General features: G+C 43.1%; 1 protein-coding gene across 4 annotated transcripts in view; it reads left to right on the forward strand.

The window, feature by feature from the left end:
* LOC137625393 (coiled-coil and C2 domain-containing protein 2A-like) overlaps positions 1–19,569 on the forward strand; it is a 256,721-nt gene that overhangs the window by 60,567 nt on the left and 176,585 nt on the right. For all 4 annotated transcript variants that reach the window (XR_011040859.1, XM_068356265.1, XM_068356263.1 and 1 more), the window contains exons 7-9: positions 4,758–4,878; positions 5,138–5,338; positions 13,827–14,246. Coding sequence is in view for 3 of the 4 variants with exons in the window: in XM_068356265.1 (XP_068212366.1) it covers positions 4,758–4,878; positions 5,138–5,338; positions 13,827–14,246 (742 nt within the window). In the remaining variant the exon portion in view is untranslated. The remainder of the gene's footprint in view (positions 1–4,757; positions 4,879–5,137; positions 5,339–13,826; positions 14,247–19,569) is intronic.

The following is a 19,569-nucleotide window of genomic DNA, read 5'->3' on the forward strand; positions in this document are numbered from 1 at the left end:
AAGATGCTGAAGAAGGAATACGGCCCTGTCAGGCTGTGGATGAGTCTGGTTAGGACACTGTCATCCGTGGTTCAATTGGTGTCACTTGGAAGACTTCACCTCCGTCCTCTTCGGTTTCATCTAGCTCTTCACTGGAAAAGGACGAGACGCTAGAAGCGGTCTCGATCTCGGTTTCCGGAAGATAAGTCTGATCTAACCTGAGGAAAGGACTTTATCAACCTTTTATAGGGTCTTCCCCTGACTGTTCAGACCCCCAACCACGTTCTCTTCTCAGACGCATCGGACGTAGGCTGGGGTGCGACCTTAGGCGGTAGGGAATGCTCGGGATTATGGAACTCGAGTCAAAGGACAATGCATTTTAACTGCAAGAAGCTTCTGGCAGTACGTCTGACCTGGAAAAGCTTCAGGTCTCTCCTTCAAGACAAAGTAATGGAGGTCAACACGGACAACTCCCTGCTTTGATGTTCATCTCCTAGCAAGGAGGGACCTACTCTCTGACATGGTGCGAGTTTGCTAGTGACCTCCTCTCCTGTTCAACAGGTCTAGACTTTTCACTAGTAACAAATTTCTTCCAAGGCAACTTGAATGTCTTAGCAGTTTGTCTCAGTAGGAAGGGACAATAATTCCAACATATTGGACCCTCCACAGAGATGTATGCAAGAGACTTTGGGTCACCTGGGGCCAGCCAACCATAGATCTCTTCGCAACCTCGATGTCCAAGAGGCTCTCAATACTTTGCTCACCTATCCCGGACCCAGCAGTGGTTCTTTTAGATGCCTTTCTACTAGATTAGTCTCATCTAGATCTATATGCATTCCCTCCGTTCTAGATTGTCAACAAGGTACTGCAGAAGTTCGCCTCTCACGATGGGACAAAGTTGACACTAGTTGCTTCCCTCTGGCCCGCGAGAGAATAACTTACCGAGGTACTTCGATGGCTAGTAGACGTTCCCAGAACTCTTCCCCTAAGGGTGGACCTGCTACGTCTGCCACGCGTAAGAAGGTACTCCAAGGCCTCCACGCTCTTCGTCTCACTGCCTTCAGAGTATCGAAAGACTCTCGTGAACTAGAGGTTTTTCGAAGGAGGCAACCAGAGCGATTGTTAGAGCAAGGAGAACATCCACCCTTAGAGTCTACCAATCGAAGTGGGAAATCTTCCTAAACTAGTGCAAGTCAGTATCCGTATCCTCGACCAGTACCTCTGTAACTCATATAGCTGACTTCCTCTTATATCTGAGGAAAGAGCGATCTCTTTCAGCTCCCACTTTCAAGGGTTACAGAAGCATGTTGGCATCAGTCTTCCGTCACAGAGGCTTAGATCTTTCCAACAATAAAGATCTACAGGACCTCCTTAAGTCTTTTGAGACCACGAAGGAGCGTCGTTTGGTTACACCTGGTTGGAATTTAGACGTGGTTCTAAGATTCCTTATGTTAGACAGGTTCGAACCACTTCAATCAGCCTCCCTGAAAGATCTCACCTTTAAGACTCTTTTCCTGATATGCTTAACCACAGCTAAAAGAGTCAGTGAGATTCATGCCTTCAGCAAGAACATCGGATTTTCATCCGAAACGGCTACATGTTCTACATCTTGGTTTTCTAGCCAAGCACGAGCTGCCTTCTCGGCCTTGACCAATATCGTTCGTTATTCCAAACTTATCGTATGGTTGGAAATGAACTAGAAAGAGTATTATGTCCTGTAAGAGCTCTTAAGTTCTATTTTAAAAACCTTTACGAGGCCCGTCTGAAGCTTTATGGTGTTCAGTTAAGAATTCATCTTTGCCTATGTCAGAGAATTCTTTATCCTATTATTTTCAGACTGTTAATACGAGAAGCTCATTCCCTTCTGAATGAGGAAGACCAAGCTTGGCTGAAGGTAAGGACACACGAAGTTAGAGCTGTCACAACTTCCGTGACCTTTTAATAAAATAGATCTCTGCAAAATATTTTCGACGCAACCTTTTGGAAAAGCTAATCAGTGTTCGCGTCTTTTATCTTAAGAATGTCCAGTCTCTTTACGAGAACTGCTACACTCTGGGACCATTCGTAGCAACGAGTGCAGTAGTGGTGGGGGCTCCACCACTACAATTCCCTAATTCCAGAACCTTTTTAATCTTTCTCTTGAAATATTTCTGGGTTGTCCGGAAGGCTAAGAAGCCTTCCGCATCCTGGTTGATTTGGCGGGTGGTCAAATTCTTTCTTGAGAAGCGCCTGGATTAGAGGTTGTGATGAGGTCCTTTAGTATGGGTTGCAGCCCTTCATACTTCAGCACCTAGGAGTCGCTCAGCATCCTAAGAGGATCGCTAGGCTCAGTAAGGAAGACGTACTTAAAAAGGCAGAGTAATGGTTCAAGTCGACTTCCTTACCAGGTACTTATTTATTTTATGTTTGTTATTTTGAATAACGGCTAAAATAAGATACGGGATACTTAGCTTCTTTGTTAACATGTATGCTGGTCTCCACCCACCACCCTGGGTGTGAATCAGCTACATGATCATCGGGTAAGATTAATATTGAAAAATGTTATTTTCATTAGTAAAATAAATTTTTGAATATACTTACCCGATGATCATGAATTTAAGGACCCGCCCTTCCTCCCCATAGAGAACCAGTGGACCGAGGAGAAAATTGAGTTCTTGTTGACAAGAAGTACTTGAGTACCTACTCACAGATGGCGCTGTTGTGTACACCCCCACCTGTATAGCGATCGCTGGCGTATCCCGACCGTAGATTTCTGTCGGGCAACAGAGTTGACAGCTACATGATCATCGGGTAAGTATATTCAAAAATTTATTTTACTAATGAAAATAACATATTGAGATGAACGAAATAGGACAATGTTTACATAAAATCAATTATAGGGAAATAATAAGGAATACAAAGTTAAGAAAAGTAGGGCAATGGTTGGTGTTACATTTCCTGAGGGATTGTTTGTTTGCTCTTTACTGTGGAGATAAATGTTAGCGCAAGCTGTCAAACGGCTATAAGACAACCATTAACCATTCTGGTTGTTACCAGTGGTAGCAGGGAAATTACATCCCCACCCACTCAATCATACCTTCTTCACTTTGATCCTAACTGTGGTTGGAGACAGACGTCTCATTCCACCTTCACTGACTTTGGCAAGTGAAACTTTACTCTTGGGGATTTTTTCCCTTTGACTCTTGTGTCTTGGGGATTTTTTCCCTTTGACTCTTGTGTCTTGGGGATTTTTTTCTAGAGTTGGAGACTTGATTAGACTCAAGACTCCATTAACTCTTTAGGTTGATTAAAGGTGAGCATCTGTAGCCAGGAGCTTACCTATACCACTTTGGAATTAGACTTCTCTGAAGTCTTAGGATCAGAAATCCTCTAGAGAGGAAGTTTGTTCAGTCTGTCTTTGCCGATCAGTTGGCGGATACACACAAGCAACTTGCTTCCCTGAGGTTTGGAGTTCAACCTTGTTTATTGGAAGCAGTTGTTTTGTGACCAATCCGCCCCAGGAGACTCTTTCGTACCCCTGTGTCTCCCCAGCAGGTTTCACAGCCAACAGGGTATCCTCAGAAAGAGATTTCCTCTCTTCTTGCCTCCTTCGCAGCTAAGCCCAGGAAGTAGAAGATTACAATAATCCTACCAGAGAACTGGGCATTGAAGGCTCTGTATGCCCAAGCAAGAACAAGGGAAGGTTGCTTTCGGTTCGGTTCCAGACTCGTCAGTACCTATAGCTTAGAACCTCCCCTCTGGGCCTCGTGCCTCTGTCAGGGTAGTTATAGAGAAACGTGACCCAACTCAGGGTCTTATGGGTGTGAGCTTCGAGTTGAATGAATCTAAAGACGAGGAATCGGAATACCCAGGCACTGTGCTGCCTTTGCCAGGTAGCCCAAAGACCTCTGCCACCGATCAGAGAGAGTCGGACCATTCCTTTATGTAGATCTTAGCTTGCATAAGGAAAATCAATGGACTGGGTGATCCATTTTGCTCCAATCGAAGGGAAGGATACAGTCTTTGACGTTCTCTGCCAGACCCCCTGAACTGGAAAGTTCAGAATTGAGTTGATTTTGTCTATGGTGTTAAATGGATCCAGGAAGGTCATATCCCAGGTCACAGGATCTGCAATCTCAGGTGCTAGCAACTCATCGCAGTTGATTCCTCCACCATTTGTATGACATAATAAATATTACAACTTCCTCCACGATGATCTCTCAGCCACTGCTACTGTACCTAGCGGTCTTGGCACTGCCACACAATATCACCTTAAAAAGGTTAGCAGTGCAACAGGAGACTCTCTGCTGCGGAAGCTGTGAACAGGCTGCCTCGTGGATCGACTTCTGGTGTAAATCCGTTGTGTACCTGATTAACAATGAGAAATTGGGCAATCTTGTGACGTAACGCACTGGGTGAGTGTGTGAGCAGAGGGCTGATCTACCCCTTGCTACCCTGCTAACTAGCAGAGGGCCATAAACACCTCGCGTTAAAAGTGTATGGCTATATTCCAGCCATGCCTGAACTATATATAGTAAAGAACTCAAGTTTGGATAGTTAGGAAAAGTACAAATTACTTTCAGGTTGTTATTTGATAAAAGTGATTGAATACTTACAAATTATAAGATAATTAAGTATCATCTATTTTGTGAATAGGAGAACTGATGTAATAAAAAAGATGTTGATGATGTGATATATTGACTGATGGAATATCCTGCTCAATATTATTTTTACTTTGTGTTTCTTATTTATGTGTCTTCGCTATATGTAACTTGACTAAATATTTTCCTTCATAACAGGAGATGGTTTTTAGAAACTGGACTCTTGGATCGTATGGATAACCCCATCAATGATAAAATCTTTCATCACCTTCCAGCTGACAGGGATGTGGATTTGGAACCTCTGACAGCATTCATTGAGGTAAGTCTTGGGTTGAACTTTCTTTGTGTCCTCGGACAAGAGAAAGTTGATGGTAGGAAATATAATAGGAAGAATAATTGTAAGGTCAATGGGGCTACTTCCAGATACCTATATATTAGATTAAAGGGACCACAAGAGGTTATATTTATCAGAACAAGGGTTTGACCCTCATGCATTTAACATATTATTATCTGTGTGGGAATGTTTATGCCTGCATTGGTGCCAGTTTTATCTTAGACATTGTTTTCTACATTTTTAGCCTAAGTTTGGAGAAGAACTACAACTCATCAATCAGGAAGATGGGGGAATGTTAGATTTGGAGATCCACCAACTGACCTTCGCCCACCATCCTCTCTTCTCCTCCGAGCATTTTCTGGGTGCCCAGCTGAAGGACTACTACAAGACGTACTCCAGGAGAGCACTTCTCAACGTCACCAAATTGTTGAAAGAAAAGCTTACAGTAAGGTTTAACACTGTGAGCTTCTTACTTGGATATCATAAGGAGAAATTTAATTGCCATACCTGTAATCTCCTTGCACATCTTTTTGCCACATTTTTTTGCCATTAGATAAAGTAAATACAACAGTAAGTTATTCAGGACTCATATAAGGGATTCTAGTTTCTTCTTTTTCTTGCCCACTGTTATCCCTACATTAAGGGGTCGGTTGACTGATTCCTTCGATCAAAGGCATCCTCTTCTACCAAACCTCTTGTCTCCATATCATCCTTAACCTTATCTCGCTCTCTTATTCTCTGCCTCCCTCTTGATCTTCTCATAACAGATTCCTCCCAAGCCCTCCTCACTCCCTCCCCACCTTCCATCCTTAACACTTACCCACACCATCTCACTCTTGACACTCTTATCATCTCAGTAATCTTCACTACACCTGCCATTCTTCTTATTTTATCATTTTCCAATCTTTCAAACAGTGATATTTGTATAATCCACCTTTGCATTCTCATTTTGTTCTTATGCAAACACAAACCTTCATCCTTTAATAGGGATAAGATTCTGGTGAAAACTGGAAACAGCCAATAAGACTGTAGGATCTGTACAAACTTGTTCATAATTGGTGTCCGAAGTGCATCCCAACATATGATATTCTTTTTAGTTAAACTTAGCCAGTTATAAATTATGTAATCTTTGTGAACCTCCCATGATGTTTATATTATTTTGTTCTTGAAGCTTATTCAATAGCAAAATTCACATAGAAAACCGCGAAGGTAGCAGCAGTAGGGGATTCAGCGTTATGAAGCTTCATCTGTGGTGGATAACGGGGGAGGGTGGGCTGTGGCACCCTATTAGTACTAGCCGAACTCGGTTGAGTCCCTCGTCAGGCTGGGAGGAACGTAGAGAGGAAAGGTCCCCTTTTTTTCATTTGTTTGATGTTGGTTACCCGCTAAAATTGGGGGAAGTGCCTTGGTATACAGCATGTACGTATGTATTAATGAATGAAACTAGGACCAGCTTTTTGCCGGCAGGAAATATTTTTCTTGTTCACAAAACGTGTACATCTAATGCAATGAATTTTGATTTCATTGGAGAGTCTCTAGTAATTTGGACCTTTTACAGATGTGGGAAATGTGAAAAATTAGATGAATACTCAACAATTGTTGTTTTGTTGTGCTAAGTTTAATCAAAACTACCTAATACCCAGGATACCAATGAACATAAGTCAAAGTCTGAGCTGTTATGAGTGGATCAAAGGAAAGTTTGATTAAGCATGGTGTAGTCTACCACCTAATGGGTTGTTGTATCCCTCTATCCTCCACTCCTCCCTTATAGGTTGAAAGGCTACTCATGAATGGCCCTAGCTAGCAGGACAGTGCCCTAGAGACTGACCATATATATATATATATATATATATATATATATATATATATATATATATATATATATATATATATATATATATATATATATATATATGATCAGCATCCAAGCCCCTCTCCACTCAAGCTAGGACCAAGAAGGGCCAGGGAGTGGCTGTTGATGGCTTAACAGGTAGACCTATAGGATCCCACAAACTCCCATCCTTTACTCACAAGGATGGGGAGGTTGCAGCGACCTAAGAAACTAGTGATCTTGAGCATAACTCAAACCCCAGTCCAGCAGATCACCTGTAAGGGATGTTTCCAAAAGGTTACTAAAATCTTGGAAAATGGAACGGGTTTCAAAGTGCTCTCTGCCATCCGTTTCATAGCTTGACTACAGGTTAGGAACGGTATGCTTCCTCGTTAAGAACGAGAACCTCTGTACTCCTTAGAAGAGGGAGGCTATGTCAGCCTTCCTCCTCTCAGGAGCTAGAACTCTGGAGTTTTTAACACAGAACATTGTGAACCAGTGGGTTAACTGGGTTTTGAGGGGACGCGATGCTTTGGTCTCAACTTTTCAGCCGTAGGTACCGAAGAGGCGATGAGGTTACACAACTCCTCAATGGGCGGTCCCTCTCTCTTCAACGTGGAGGACATTGAGGCAGTGGTAGACAGATGGAGGAAGGTAGGTCCAGAGCAGAAGAGATCTGAGTTGGTGAGTGTCAGACACCAACCACTCAGGGGAGTAGACCTTCTCTATCCTTTGCCAGAATTGTTACTCTTCACAGATACATTAAAAGAAGGGTGTGGGGCTTACCTGTTGCACCTAATGGTATCCAGGCTTTGGTCCAAATCTGAGCGACAGTGCCACATAAACCTCCTGGAAATGAGGGCAGCTATTCTTGCCCTCAGGCAATTCTATTAGCTCCATTCAGGACATTCCATAATGCTGATGAGCGACAACGCTATGGTGGTGTCATAAATAAACAAGGAGGTACTTTTTCACAGCACCTATGCCAAATAGCTGTGGAAATCCTCAGATGGATAGAAGACAACTCGGTATCCCTATTGGCTCGTTTCATTCCGGACAAGAACAACGTGCTGGCCGACAATCTGAGCTGGAGGACTCGGATAGTAGTCTCTGAGTGGTCTTTGAAACATCAAATAGCCAACAAAGTCTTGACTTTGTGGGGTTCGCCAACAATCGACCTGTTTGCGATGTCTCTAAACCAGAAACTTCCTGTGTACTTCTCTCCAGTACCGGATCCCCAGGCAGTCTGGCAAGAGGCCTTCCAACATCCGTGGGATGGAATAGGCATCTACACATCCCCCCCTTCTACCTAGTAAGGAGGCTTCTAAAGAAGGTCAGGGCATTGCAAAATCGCTTGATGACCCTGGTCGCTCCGCTGTGGCAACATACGGAGTTGTTCCCAGACCTGCATATGCTTACAGAGGCACCATGACAGCTCCGACCACTTTCTGATCTACTCAGACAACCACACCTCAAATTCTTCCACCAAGCAATTCCATTATTTCGTCTTTATGCCTGAGATTATCCAGAAACTCCTCACAAACAAAGACGTTTTGAGACTGGTTGCAAAGAGAATGTCAGGATACCTCCGTGAGTCATCGGCCTCAGTATATCAGGCAAAATGGCCGTCTTTTGTGGTTGGTGTCTTGGATGGGGTCTATCTCCTCTCCGTGCCACTATACGAACAATAGTGGAGTTTTTGTTCTACCTTAGGGAGGAAAGACTTTGTTCGGTATCGGCAGTGAAAGGTTATTGCTCGACCTTAAGCCTTGTTTTTAAGCTAAACAAAATTTATATTTCTTCCCCGGGAATTCTCTCTCCTCATATGGAATTTTGAGCGCACCTGCCTTCAGTCGAAAGTCAAAGCACCTCATTGAAACATAGTGAAAGTACTAATCTCACTGAAAGTAGCCCCATACAAACTTTTTCATCAAGAATCAGATCGTGACTTTATCCTGAAGAAGGTCTTTCTCCTAGCCCTGACCTCTGCCAAGAGGTTCAGCAAACTGCATTATCTATCCTATGACATTGCCCATGCAAGGGGATGGTGCCAAGTAACACTCAGTTTTATCCCTGAGTTTGTAGCCAAGACTCAAAACCCAACTGTAGCGGATCCTAGATTCAGGCACTTCCGGATTGAGAGTCTACTTCCTGTAACAGATGACCTAGACCAACTGTTACTCTGCCCTGTGAGGGTGCTGAGGAAATACCTAAAAGGGACCTCCAGAGCCCATCCACAGATCACCAGGCTCTTTGTGAGCATGAGGAGAGCCAAGAGGAATAACTCTATATCTCCCTGGATTAAACAGGTAATTGAGAGAGCCATACAATCAGGATCCTCACCTTCCAGTCGTCATCCCCGTACACATGACGTCAGGGGTGTCAGCACATCCCTGGCTTTCAAAAACAATTTCTCTGTGACGCAGGAACCACAAGTGAGCGTGTGGAAACAGCAAACAATACTCATCGCCCACTACCTGCAAGACATAACCCACAGGAACCTGGATACATTTACTTAGGTCCTGTGGTGGCTGCACAAAACGTGGTCAGTAACACCTCAGCTCCCTTGTAGGACAAATAGCAGTCAGTTGAGGGCAATTGTTACCCGCTAGTAAGTCGAGGATGAATGTGCCAGTGACTGGCCACTTCCTATTTCACCCTCCCCTCTCTTGGGGTACAGCATCTGAGGAACTCTGGCCTTCTCTGACTGCAGGTGGGTACCATTGTCCCTTGTGTAACCTGATATATATTTATATATTTACAGTATGACCCCATTCTCCACCTGAGGTGGAGTCGGGCAATGTCTAGGTTAAGTGAGGAGCTTAGCTCCAAATTTACTCTTACCTGGTCAAGTGACATTGCTAAATTCTACACCTAGCAAACGATTGCCCTGGCTGTCATCCTATAAGGATAACGAGGTGTCAGGGTACCCAATGAATAGCTCGTGCATTGCACAGAGTGGCACTATGGGACAGTCACCAGGTAGTTGGTTTGAGGGCTTCCACCCACCATTGAGCGAGTCTCCATTATAAAGAGAGGAAAAGTCGCTGCAGATTCTTTTAATCTTTGAAAATATTCTGATAACAACAATGGAAATATGGGAAATGAATATATAAAAAAAGAAAAGTTTATTCACAAACTTATTTCTAAAGAAAATCAATGTTGCTTCTTCGGTTACTTTAAGCGACAAATCAAATCAATCAAAATATTAAGAGAAAAGGGGAACAGTCAGTAAGGTTGTGCAATACTTACATGGAATATCAAATTGTCTTCTACAGCTACTGAGATGATACTGGTACGAAGGCTTAAGGCTTCAGAACGTCATAGAGCGGTGAAAATGGCAAGATGACTTCGAATTTGAAGATGTCACAGAATAGGTGGCATCAAGATGGTGCATCAGAAATCTCCAAGAATTCAGTAATAGTCGGGAATCAGGGCGAGGCTGCAGGTACTGTTGGCTACTTCTCGTCACAAGCAAGGAGTGCTGGTTTCTTTAATTCGTCTTCTAAGTCATAATAGAATTTTGGAGATGGACGTTTGTCATCTGAAGGGAAGGTCAGAAACTGGCTCTGCCAGACTTCTGGTCTTCTCTTGTCCTTATCTCGTCAGGACGTGGTTCTTATCTGGTTCAGACATGGTTTCTCTCTTGTCTGATCTCCTCTGGACAGTCTCTTCTTGAAGTTTATACAGTATACCAATGTATGGGGGGAGCTTATTATGATGGACAGTCATCATTTTCATATAAGGAGTTTTGCGTCCTGATTGGTTTCCTCAAAAATGCCCACTTCGTCACACCATAGAAGCTTCTAAAACAAATTTCTGATGCAATCTGGACCCCCTGTTAAGCCATAATAAAAGCACGGCACTTGTTGACCCGTGGTGATATTTTTCATAAACAGGGATATCCCTCAAGGGTCATTTCTCAAAAAATGCTGACTCCACTGATTAAGGCGATCACATCTTTAACCAAACACTACGGTAGTCGAATCTCGTCTCGCTGCCCTCACTTGGGGAATAAATATATTTATGTTCGTTTTGATAATATATTCCTTCAATATTATTGCATCTTCCCATGACACTCTCCCTCTGGGAGGAGTTGGGTCATGATAAAGCCAAGATGCTCTCGTGTTCTGTAAGTTCTTGGTGGTGCTATCTGAGTGTAGGAGACTCTTTGTTAGCACTGGTAAGTCCAAGAAAGAGGTGTCAAGGAACAAGATCCCTTTCTGGCTTCGCGAGACGATCAGGAGGTCCTACGACTCGGCTGATGAGTTTGCCAAAGCTCCGGCCAGAATTGGAGCTCATGAAGTCAGGGGAATTGCCACATCTCTCTCATTCAAGAGGAAACTGTCGGTAAGCCAAGTTTTGAAGGCAGGAGGCTGGAAGAGGCAGACTACCTTTGTGGCTTTTTACCCGAGAGATTTACACACAATTCCCATGACACTTTTATTATTGTTATTATTATTATTATTACTTGCTAAGCTATAACCCTAGTTGGAAAAGCAGGATGCTATAAGCCTAGAGGCTCCAACATGGAAAATAGCCTAGTGAGGAAAGGAAACAAGGAAAAATGAAATATTCTAAGAACAGCAACAACACCAAAATAAATATCTCTTATATAAACTATGAAAACTTAAACAAAAACAAGAGGAAGAGAAATTAGATAGAATAGCATGCTCTAGTGTACCCTCAAGCAAGAGAACTCTAACCCAAGACAGTGGAAGACCATGGTACAGATGCTATGGCACTACCAAAGACTAGAGAACAATGGTTTGATTTTGGAGTGTTCTCCTAGAAGAGCTGCTTACCATAGCTAAAGAGTCTCTTTAACTCTTACCAAGAGCAAAGTGGCCACCTGTGGTGTCTGCTCAATCCGCTGTGTAGCAAGGCCAGCTCCTTACGAGTTCAGAATTGCATCTTGTCTAAGGTTTCATTTTGGCGTAAGTCATGAATGAATGTAGTATAACTGGTTCTTATTCATTTTTCTGCCCCTCTCTCGGGATCAGCGGTCAAAGCGTTAGAAGCAGGCCAAACTAGATGACGATAAGTTACACTTAAGACCTGTATTCTGTGAAACCAAAGAAGTATATCTCCCCATTCCCCCATGTGAGCTGGGGGATGGTGAATCTGGTACTAAACCTTTACTCATATGCTTAGTATTCGATTCGGCCTACATTTCCCTCGTGAAAACGGTTCCTTAGATCTTGGTACAGTACTTTAATTACATTCCAGATCCTATTAGTCTTTATCATCCCTATGATAAATAGATAAGGGCTTGGTCATGGTTTTGCTTTGCTCTCCTTTGACCGAGCATGAGTTACTTACAGAGACATTAAATGTTTCTTCCACTTTTATTCAAGGGGTACTTCCAACTATCTAAGCAATGAATCTCCCTAATTAAAGGGAACAAATAGAAAATTTTAAAAGTTCTTTAATGTAACCTCCTCAAACCACTCCTCTTAAGTGTTGGGTCGATGTGGCAAAATTGAATAGAGAAATGACTTTGAAGGGTGGTAGGGCTTTGCTCCACTCCCTCAAGGATTGGATAACTACACTTCATCCGTTTTCAATAACCGATTCCATCTTTGTGCCGAAGTAAAGAACTTAGGTTTGTATAGCTATGAAAGAAATAAATTACTTTTTAAATCTGTTATACATTATTCATAAATATGCTGTTAAAGATTGTGTATGCAATGCAACAGATGAATGAGTAGATAGTTATAATTTTAGTGCTTTATTACAATAAAGATTAATTTAATTTAATTTAATGATTTTCTTCAAGTATTACAATGCTATGGTATAATATGATAGGATAGCCATCTAGATCACACTTCAGGAAAAGAGGTTCAGTACAATAGACAAAACACTGATTTCAACAGATGGAATAGTTGAAATTAAAGAAGGCTGGAAGTCAAATATATTACAAATCACTACCTCTCTCAATGGAACTGGTGGGTCATCCAAGATGGCCTACTGCTAAGCCCTCATCCAATGGATGCCAGGTACTACTGGCAAGGAACGAGAAAATAGTTGCACTGTATTTAAAATGTGACCAGATATATGAATAACAATATCATTTTCCCTTTGCCTTATGCAGGATGTAGCTACATCCCTGCATCTGACAGGACTGTTAGTTCAACGTAGAGAGAAGAACCATTGGGTTGCACCTTGCTATACAGCCTGTCTATCCGTTTACTTGCTGTCTGTCTTGTTATGGACTGATAGCCATTGATACCTATGTAGGGAAATGGCCAAGGCATTTGAGATCAGGAATCCATCAGCAATTGCACTAGTTGTTGCAGGATTCTTCCTTCGTAACAGGTCCTCGTCATCGCCACTTGTGGCTCTACGCCTCGCCCGTGACAGCAATGTGATGTAACCGGTCACTGCTTTGATAGCCGGGTATGCTTTGCGTTAACCTGCTTACTAATGGTAGATGCAGCTCCACAATAACATCGGATGAGGTCTTGGGCTTGGCCCCCTTGTGCTTTTGATGATCATCTGAATTTCTGTTCCATATTAGTCAAGAATGACAAAAGGAGGACTGACTTAAGGGGGTTCTCTCTTTTAGCTAAGGGAAGAGCAAGCTACAATTGATCCTGTGGACCCAATCTAACTATTTTCTAGTGAGATTAGAAATCAGAACAAAAACACTTGCATCTCATTTTCAAACATGCTATTATAAAGGTTTTATAATTCTAGGAAGAAAGAACTATGATGTAGGGAAATGGAGCATAAAGAAAGAATGGGGTGGAAATACTGACACAAAGGGATATTTTTCTTAGCAATTTGAGTACTGTTCTGACCTTCATTTTCCTATTCTTTCATAAGTCATTCTGCCTTGTCCATGGGAAGGAAGCGTTCGCGCACTCAGCGAACATCAATTCCTTAAAAATATATTGTTTTATGTTTTATGAATGATGCCCCTAGAACTATCCTGGGCTTAAGTGAACCAATCACATATTGTCTTGTCCAGTTGCCTGGATTTGACCAATAATTCTAAAACTGCTCGTTCCTTTACAAGTGCTAAACTTTAGAATCATGGTATGATCTACTAAAGCTATTGTAGATATATTTTGATTGTACATCCCTTCCTTTATCACAGGTTGTACGGGAAGCCTTTGCCAAGATTGAGAATTCCGAGGTGAGGAGAAGTCAGCAATCCAGATCGGTTCGAGATGAGATGGACATCGCCCAGAGACGCAACATTTACCAGAAGGAGATTCGCGAGTGCCGAGAGGAGTACAACTCAGAAGCTGAAAAAGACCGCGTCCTTTTAATGGACATACTGAAGGTGTGGAAAAACATCAAAGATCTAAGGAAGAGGAACAAATATCACACCACACCACTGAAGTTGATTATCAAGAAAGAGGAAGTTAACAAAGAAGAAGAGGAGGAGCAACGGAAAGAAGAATTGAGGCAGGACATGGCGGAAGTCCTGAGGGAGCATGAAATTGCCTTCGAAAAGGACATGCAGAAGTACAAGCAAGTCTTGACGGAGTGGAAGGCTGCTTACAAGAAAAAGGTAAGTCATATTATATAGTTGAGTTTAATGATCAATAAGGTTTTCAGAAGGAAAGATTACACAAGCTGTAATGTCCGGACAAAATAAATAAGTTACCCATCTATTTTAATTTGTGTATTCCAACCATCTGTTTTACTTTGCCCCTTGTTTATTTTCTTATTTTTTGACAATCTTCAATCACAAGTAGGTAGAGCGAGCCATCAAACACACACTCTCTCTCTCTCTCTCTCTCTCTCTCTCTCTCTCTCTCTCTCTCTCTCTCTCTCTCTCTTATATATTTCAAAGAGTCTGAAGCTTTGTCATTTAATAGTTGATATACACTCCCTATTTACCCAACATATGTATATTTTTTGGGCTCAGGCCATGTCGTCCTGATAGAAGTTCCTTCTATAGTAGCTTCCTAGGTATACTTGACTACAGTGATATATCCCAGAGAATTTACCAAAGGTATCCAGAATTCTAACTCCTGGAGCGAATATCCCTTAAGAATTTAAAAGGGATATCGCATAATATCAGAGGACGTATTCTTGACACGTCTCATAGCTATCTACACCCCCAATAGCGTTTCCACTTCGAGGGGAAAGAGTGGCAAGAATATAGGAGAGTCGTTCAAGAGGCGACACTCCTACCGTACTGTAAATAGTGCGCCAAGTCGCCACCGCGCGGCGCCACCAAGCCATTCTTCGTAGCTTTGTAGGTGTTGCAGATACAGTACCATAGGGAGGGATTCATTATCCTTTTGTCAAAAGGAGGGTGGGTCCATCAGGACGACATGGTTACCTCACCCAAAAATAGATTTTTCGCTTTGCTCAAAATCCGTTTTTTGGGCTCAGGCCATGTCGTCCTGATGGAAGTTTACCAGAGTATAATTGTATCTGTGGATTTTCAATAGTGTCGTTATCTCGAATTAAATATTTCCTATTTCGTCATCTGGACCAGAGACACTTGATGTTACCGTTATACATCAATCAACTGATCATACCATATATCAGTTCTTCCTGCCCCCTACAGGGAAGAGTCTAGGTAGACTCTAGGAAAAAACCCGAGGATTGTGAGTTCAAGGAACAATCTAGCAAACAGCTGTATATTAGTGTCATTATATAAGTAAAGCATAGTTTGTACAGATAGGTGTAGTTCTGGATAGATTACTGGTACCTCCCGAGTCTGGATGTAAAGACAGACAGGTTTATATTCGTGTAGGAAACCTTAAATCAGTAATATAAACATTTAGTACAATCAATTCTTACCTGTTTGCTTGGGATAAAAAAGACCTTAGCCTCTCAATATTTCCTTAATATTAAGAGGATCAAAGATGCTCTGATTTATACATGATATAGAATATTTGAGGCGAAAGAGACGCAAAGATTCCTTCTATTGTTTATTTACAAAAACAGAAATCATGGTAGTCATCAATTATATTTTATGCTGAACACACTGCATAAAAGCATAAACAGTAATAACAGAAAATAAATAAGTTTCATCTGAAAAGGAAACACTAGCCACTCAAGGGAAATATGATATTTCACTGCGTATACTGTTATTACTAGGAACACTGGGCATATAAGAATGCTGGCACTTGTGTCAGATTATTATGCTTGATGTCACTTGGATAGATAGAACAGTTTATAGTGTCCTTATAAACACAATACTTAACATGATATACCTAAGTCTATCATGTACACCCTTCACTAAAAGTCCCTATTAGTGCACTGTTCTTCGCAGTAATCAAGCGGCAGGTTTTATCACACTACCTGCTGCCACCACATGAAATTTTATTTCCTGTAATTGCTTCGCGTAGTGCTTGAAGAAAACTAGATAATTTCCATCCAGTATAAGCACGAAGGCTTTCAAACGACATAGTCTGAAAGAAATTCAGAGACGAGGCAACTTTTCTCAGATCATGACCTGCGGGTGTACTGTCTGGATCCGCTCTGCGTATAAAGTAGGTGATTTTCGCCCTTATCTGTTTCAAGGATAACGTTGAACCAGAAGTCTCTCCCCTGAAAAGCTGACCTCCCTTAAAGTCTGAAGTTCTACGAAGATAGACCTTTAGGCATTCCACTGGGGCAGAGGGATGCTTCTTCCTTCAGAGGGCAGATTCTCCAGGGACCCCATCTCTTAGTGGGCAGCTCGTTCTTGGCGAGAAACGTCGGGTCTGGAAAGAGATCATTCCTCGAGAGGGCCACTATTTCGCTAACTCTGGCTCCTGAGGCAAGTGCAAATAAGAATATCACCTTTGGAGTCAAGTCTTTCAGCGAGCAATCTTCATTGTTCAGGGTTGATGCCAAGTGAAGAACCTTATCCAAAGACCATGAAATGGGCTTTGAAGGGGCTGAAGGCGAAGTTTTGCGCAGGCTTTAGGAATCTTGTTGAAGATTTCATTAGAGAAGTCTACCTGGAAGGCATATAGTATTGGTCTAGCTAGGGCGGATTTACATGTAGTAATCGTATTAGCTGCTAAACCTTGTTCATGAAGATGGATGAAGAAGGACAAACAGAAATCCGTAGAAATCTCCTCAGGTTTCTTCGCCTTGACAAAGGCCACCCATTTCTTCCAGGAAGATTCGTATTGTCTTCTTGTAGACTTTGACTTGTATTCTTCTAAAAAGTTAATACTGTCTCTAGAAATCCCAAACCTTTTCTTGACCGCTAAGGTGAGAAAATCATGAGATGAAGGTTCTGGGTTTTCTCTGATGAAGCGTAGACAGTCGATTTCTGCACTTGCTGAGTCAGAACTGGTTCCGGCAACGGGATCAGCTTCTAGCGTAGTTCCGTTATCAGAGGGAAGCAAATGCTGTTGGGCCACTTGTGGGCCACTGTAGCTGCCGTCCCCTGAAAGGATCTCAATTTGTCGAGGACTTTCAACAACAGGTTGGTTGGAGGGAACAGGTAGATCTTGGACCATCTGTTCCAAACTAAGGACATTGCATCTGTCGCTTCCGCTAGAGGATCCTCGTATGGGGCTACATACCGGGGTAGTTTCTTGTTGTCGCTCGTTGCGAAGAGGTCTACCTGCAGTCCTGGGACTTTGCTTAATAAGAAAGAGAATGATCTTGCGTCTAGAGACCATTCGGACTCTATCGGGTTGACCCTGGATAGAGCATCCGCTGTCACATTGCGGAATCCTTGGAGGTGAACTGCCGACAAGTGCCATTTCATCTTCTTCGCTAGATGAAGGATGGCTAATATCACATGATTTATGTGAGGCGATCTCGAGCCTTGTCGATTTAGGCATCTCATTATCACCTCGCTGTCTAGGACCAGACGGATGTGGATTGAACAGCGAAGTTTCAGTTTCTTCAGAGATAGAAAAACTGCCGTGGCTTCCAGAAAGTTGCTGTGGAAGGACTTGAAGAAGGGAGACCAGGTTCCCTGGACTTTCCGATGATGAGTGTGACATCCCTGTCCCTCCTTTAAGGCATCCATATGAACGGTGACTGCTAGTGGAGGTAGTTTCAAGGGTACCTTTCTTCTTAAGTTCTTGGCCTCCGACCATGGCTTGAATAGGGATCGCAGACGATTTGGTAATGGTCTTTGTAGATCTCTTCGATCGTTGTATGCATATTTTCTCCAAACTCCTGATGCATCTTTTAATTGTGCTCTCAATACTGGATCCGTCAGTGAGGCAAACTGGAGGGACCCCAACACTCTCTCCTGTTGCCTTCTTGATATCCTGTCGGATTGAAGGAGTCTTTTGACAGATCCTGCTATCTCTTTCCTCTTTCCTGCTGGAATGGAAAGGCAGAGTGACTGTAAGTCCCAGTGGATTCCCAGCCACTGGAACTTTTGAGCTGGAGAAAGCCGAGACTTTTTCAAGTTGATCTTGAACCCTAAGTGTTCTAGGAACTGGATCACTTTTTTGGAGGCTTGCATGCATTCTTCTTTGGATGCTGCCCACACCAGCCAGTCGTCCAGGTAGGCTATCACCTGGATTCCTTTCAGGCGTAGTTGACGAATGACTGCATTCGCAAGCTTCGTGAATACCCTTGGAGCTATGTTCAGACCGAAGGGCATGGCTCTGAAAACGTACTTTCTTTTTTGTAGTTTGAACCCTAGGTAGGGGGAAACTTGACGGTTGATTGGGACATGCCAGTATGCATCCGTCATGTCTATGGAGACTGTATATGCCCCTTTTGGCAGAAGGGTCCTTATGTGCTGAAACGTCAACATTCTGAACTTGTGGTTCACTATGAACTTGTTGAATGGTGATAAGTCCAGAATGACTCTGAGCTTTTCCGAATCCTTCTTCGGAACACAAAATAGCCTTCCTTGAAATTTGATGGACTTTGCTTTCCTTATAACTCTTTTGTCCAGTAGTTCCTGAACATATTCTTCCAGAACGGGGATTGAAGGTTGGAAGAATTGAGGGACGTTTGGTAGAGTTGATCTCCAACTCCATCCTAGTCCTTTCTTGATCAGGCTGTGGGCCCAAGGATCGAAGGTCCAACGATCCTGGAAGAGGAGAAGTCTCCCTCCTACCGGTAGCATCTCACTTGGAGTGCTGGCTGGAGGATTTACCTCCTTGGCCACGTCCACCTTTGTTGCCCCTGCCTCTGAAGGGGCGTCTAGAGGATCCTCGAAAGGAACCTCGAGACTTCGGCTTGAAAGTCGTCGATTGCCTTTCAAATTCTGGGGTGAATACTGGAGACTGGGACGCCAGCGTTTGGGGCACCAGTTGAAAGGTGGTGGTTGGTTGTGCCACCGTCTGGGGCACCGTGGCCATGGGAAGCTGTTGCTGTTGCTTTGGCCGAGAGGGTACTCTAGGTCGTTTGGACTTGTTCTTTGGCTGGGGACCCTCGTCAACAGAAGATTTCCTTTTAGAGGACAAGCCCCATTTGGAGAGGAGATTCCTATTCTCCGAAGCGGCTTTATCCACGACCTCTTTGACCACTTCGCTTGGGAAGAGGTCCTTTCCCCAGATATTGGAGGCTATTAGCTTCCTCGGTTCGTGCTTCACTGTAGCAGAAGCAAACACGAACTCCCTACAAGCCCTTCTGGCTTTAATAAAGTTGTACAGGTCTTTAGTCACTGTCGCCAGATGAGCTTTGGCGAAGACCATGTACATGTCTGGGGTGTCTGGAATACTTGCCATTGTCTCTAAGCCTGTCTGCAGAGACATGGAAGCAGCTAGACGTTCCTTAGTCTTCTGTTCCCTACGCAGGAGAAAATCTGACAGCTTCGGGAGGTCTCTGAACTGTCGTCCAGCGATATCTGCCTCCAGCTTCCCGACTGTGAAGGTGGTATGGACATCCTTCCAGTCCTTATCGTCTGATGGGAAGGAAAGGGAGAAAGGCTTACTTTCTTCTAGTGTAGGGCAAGGTTT

The sequence above is a fragment of the Palaemon carinicauda genome, chromosome 32, assembly GCF_036898095.1.
Source record: "Palaemon carinicauda isolate YSFRI2023 chromosome 32, ASM3689809v2, whole genome shotgun sequence".
In the NCBI taxonomy this organism is placed as follows: Eukaryota; Metazoa; Arthropoda; class Malacostraca; order Decapoda; family Palaemonidae; genus Palaemon; species Palaemon carinicauda.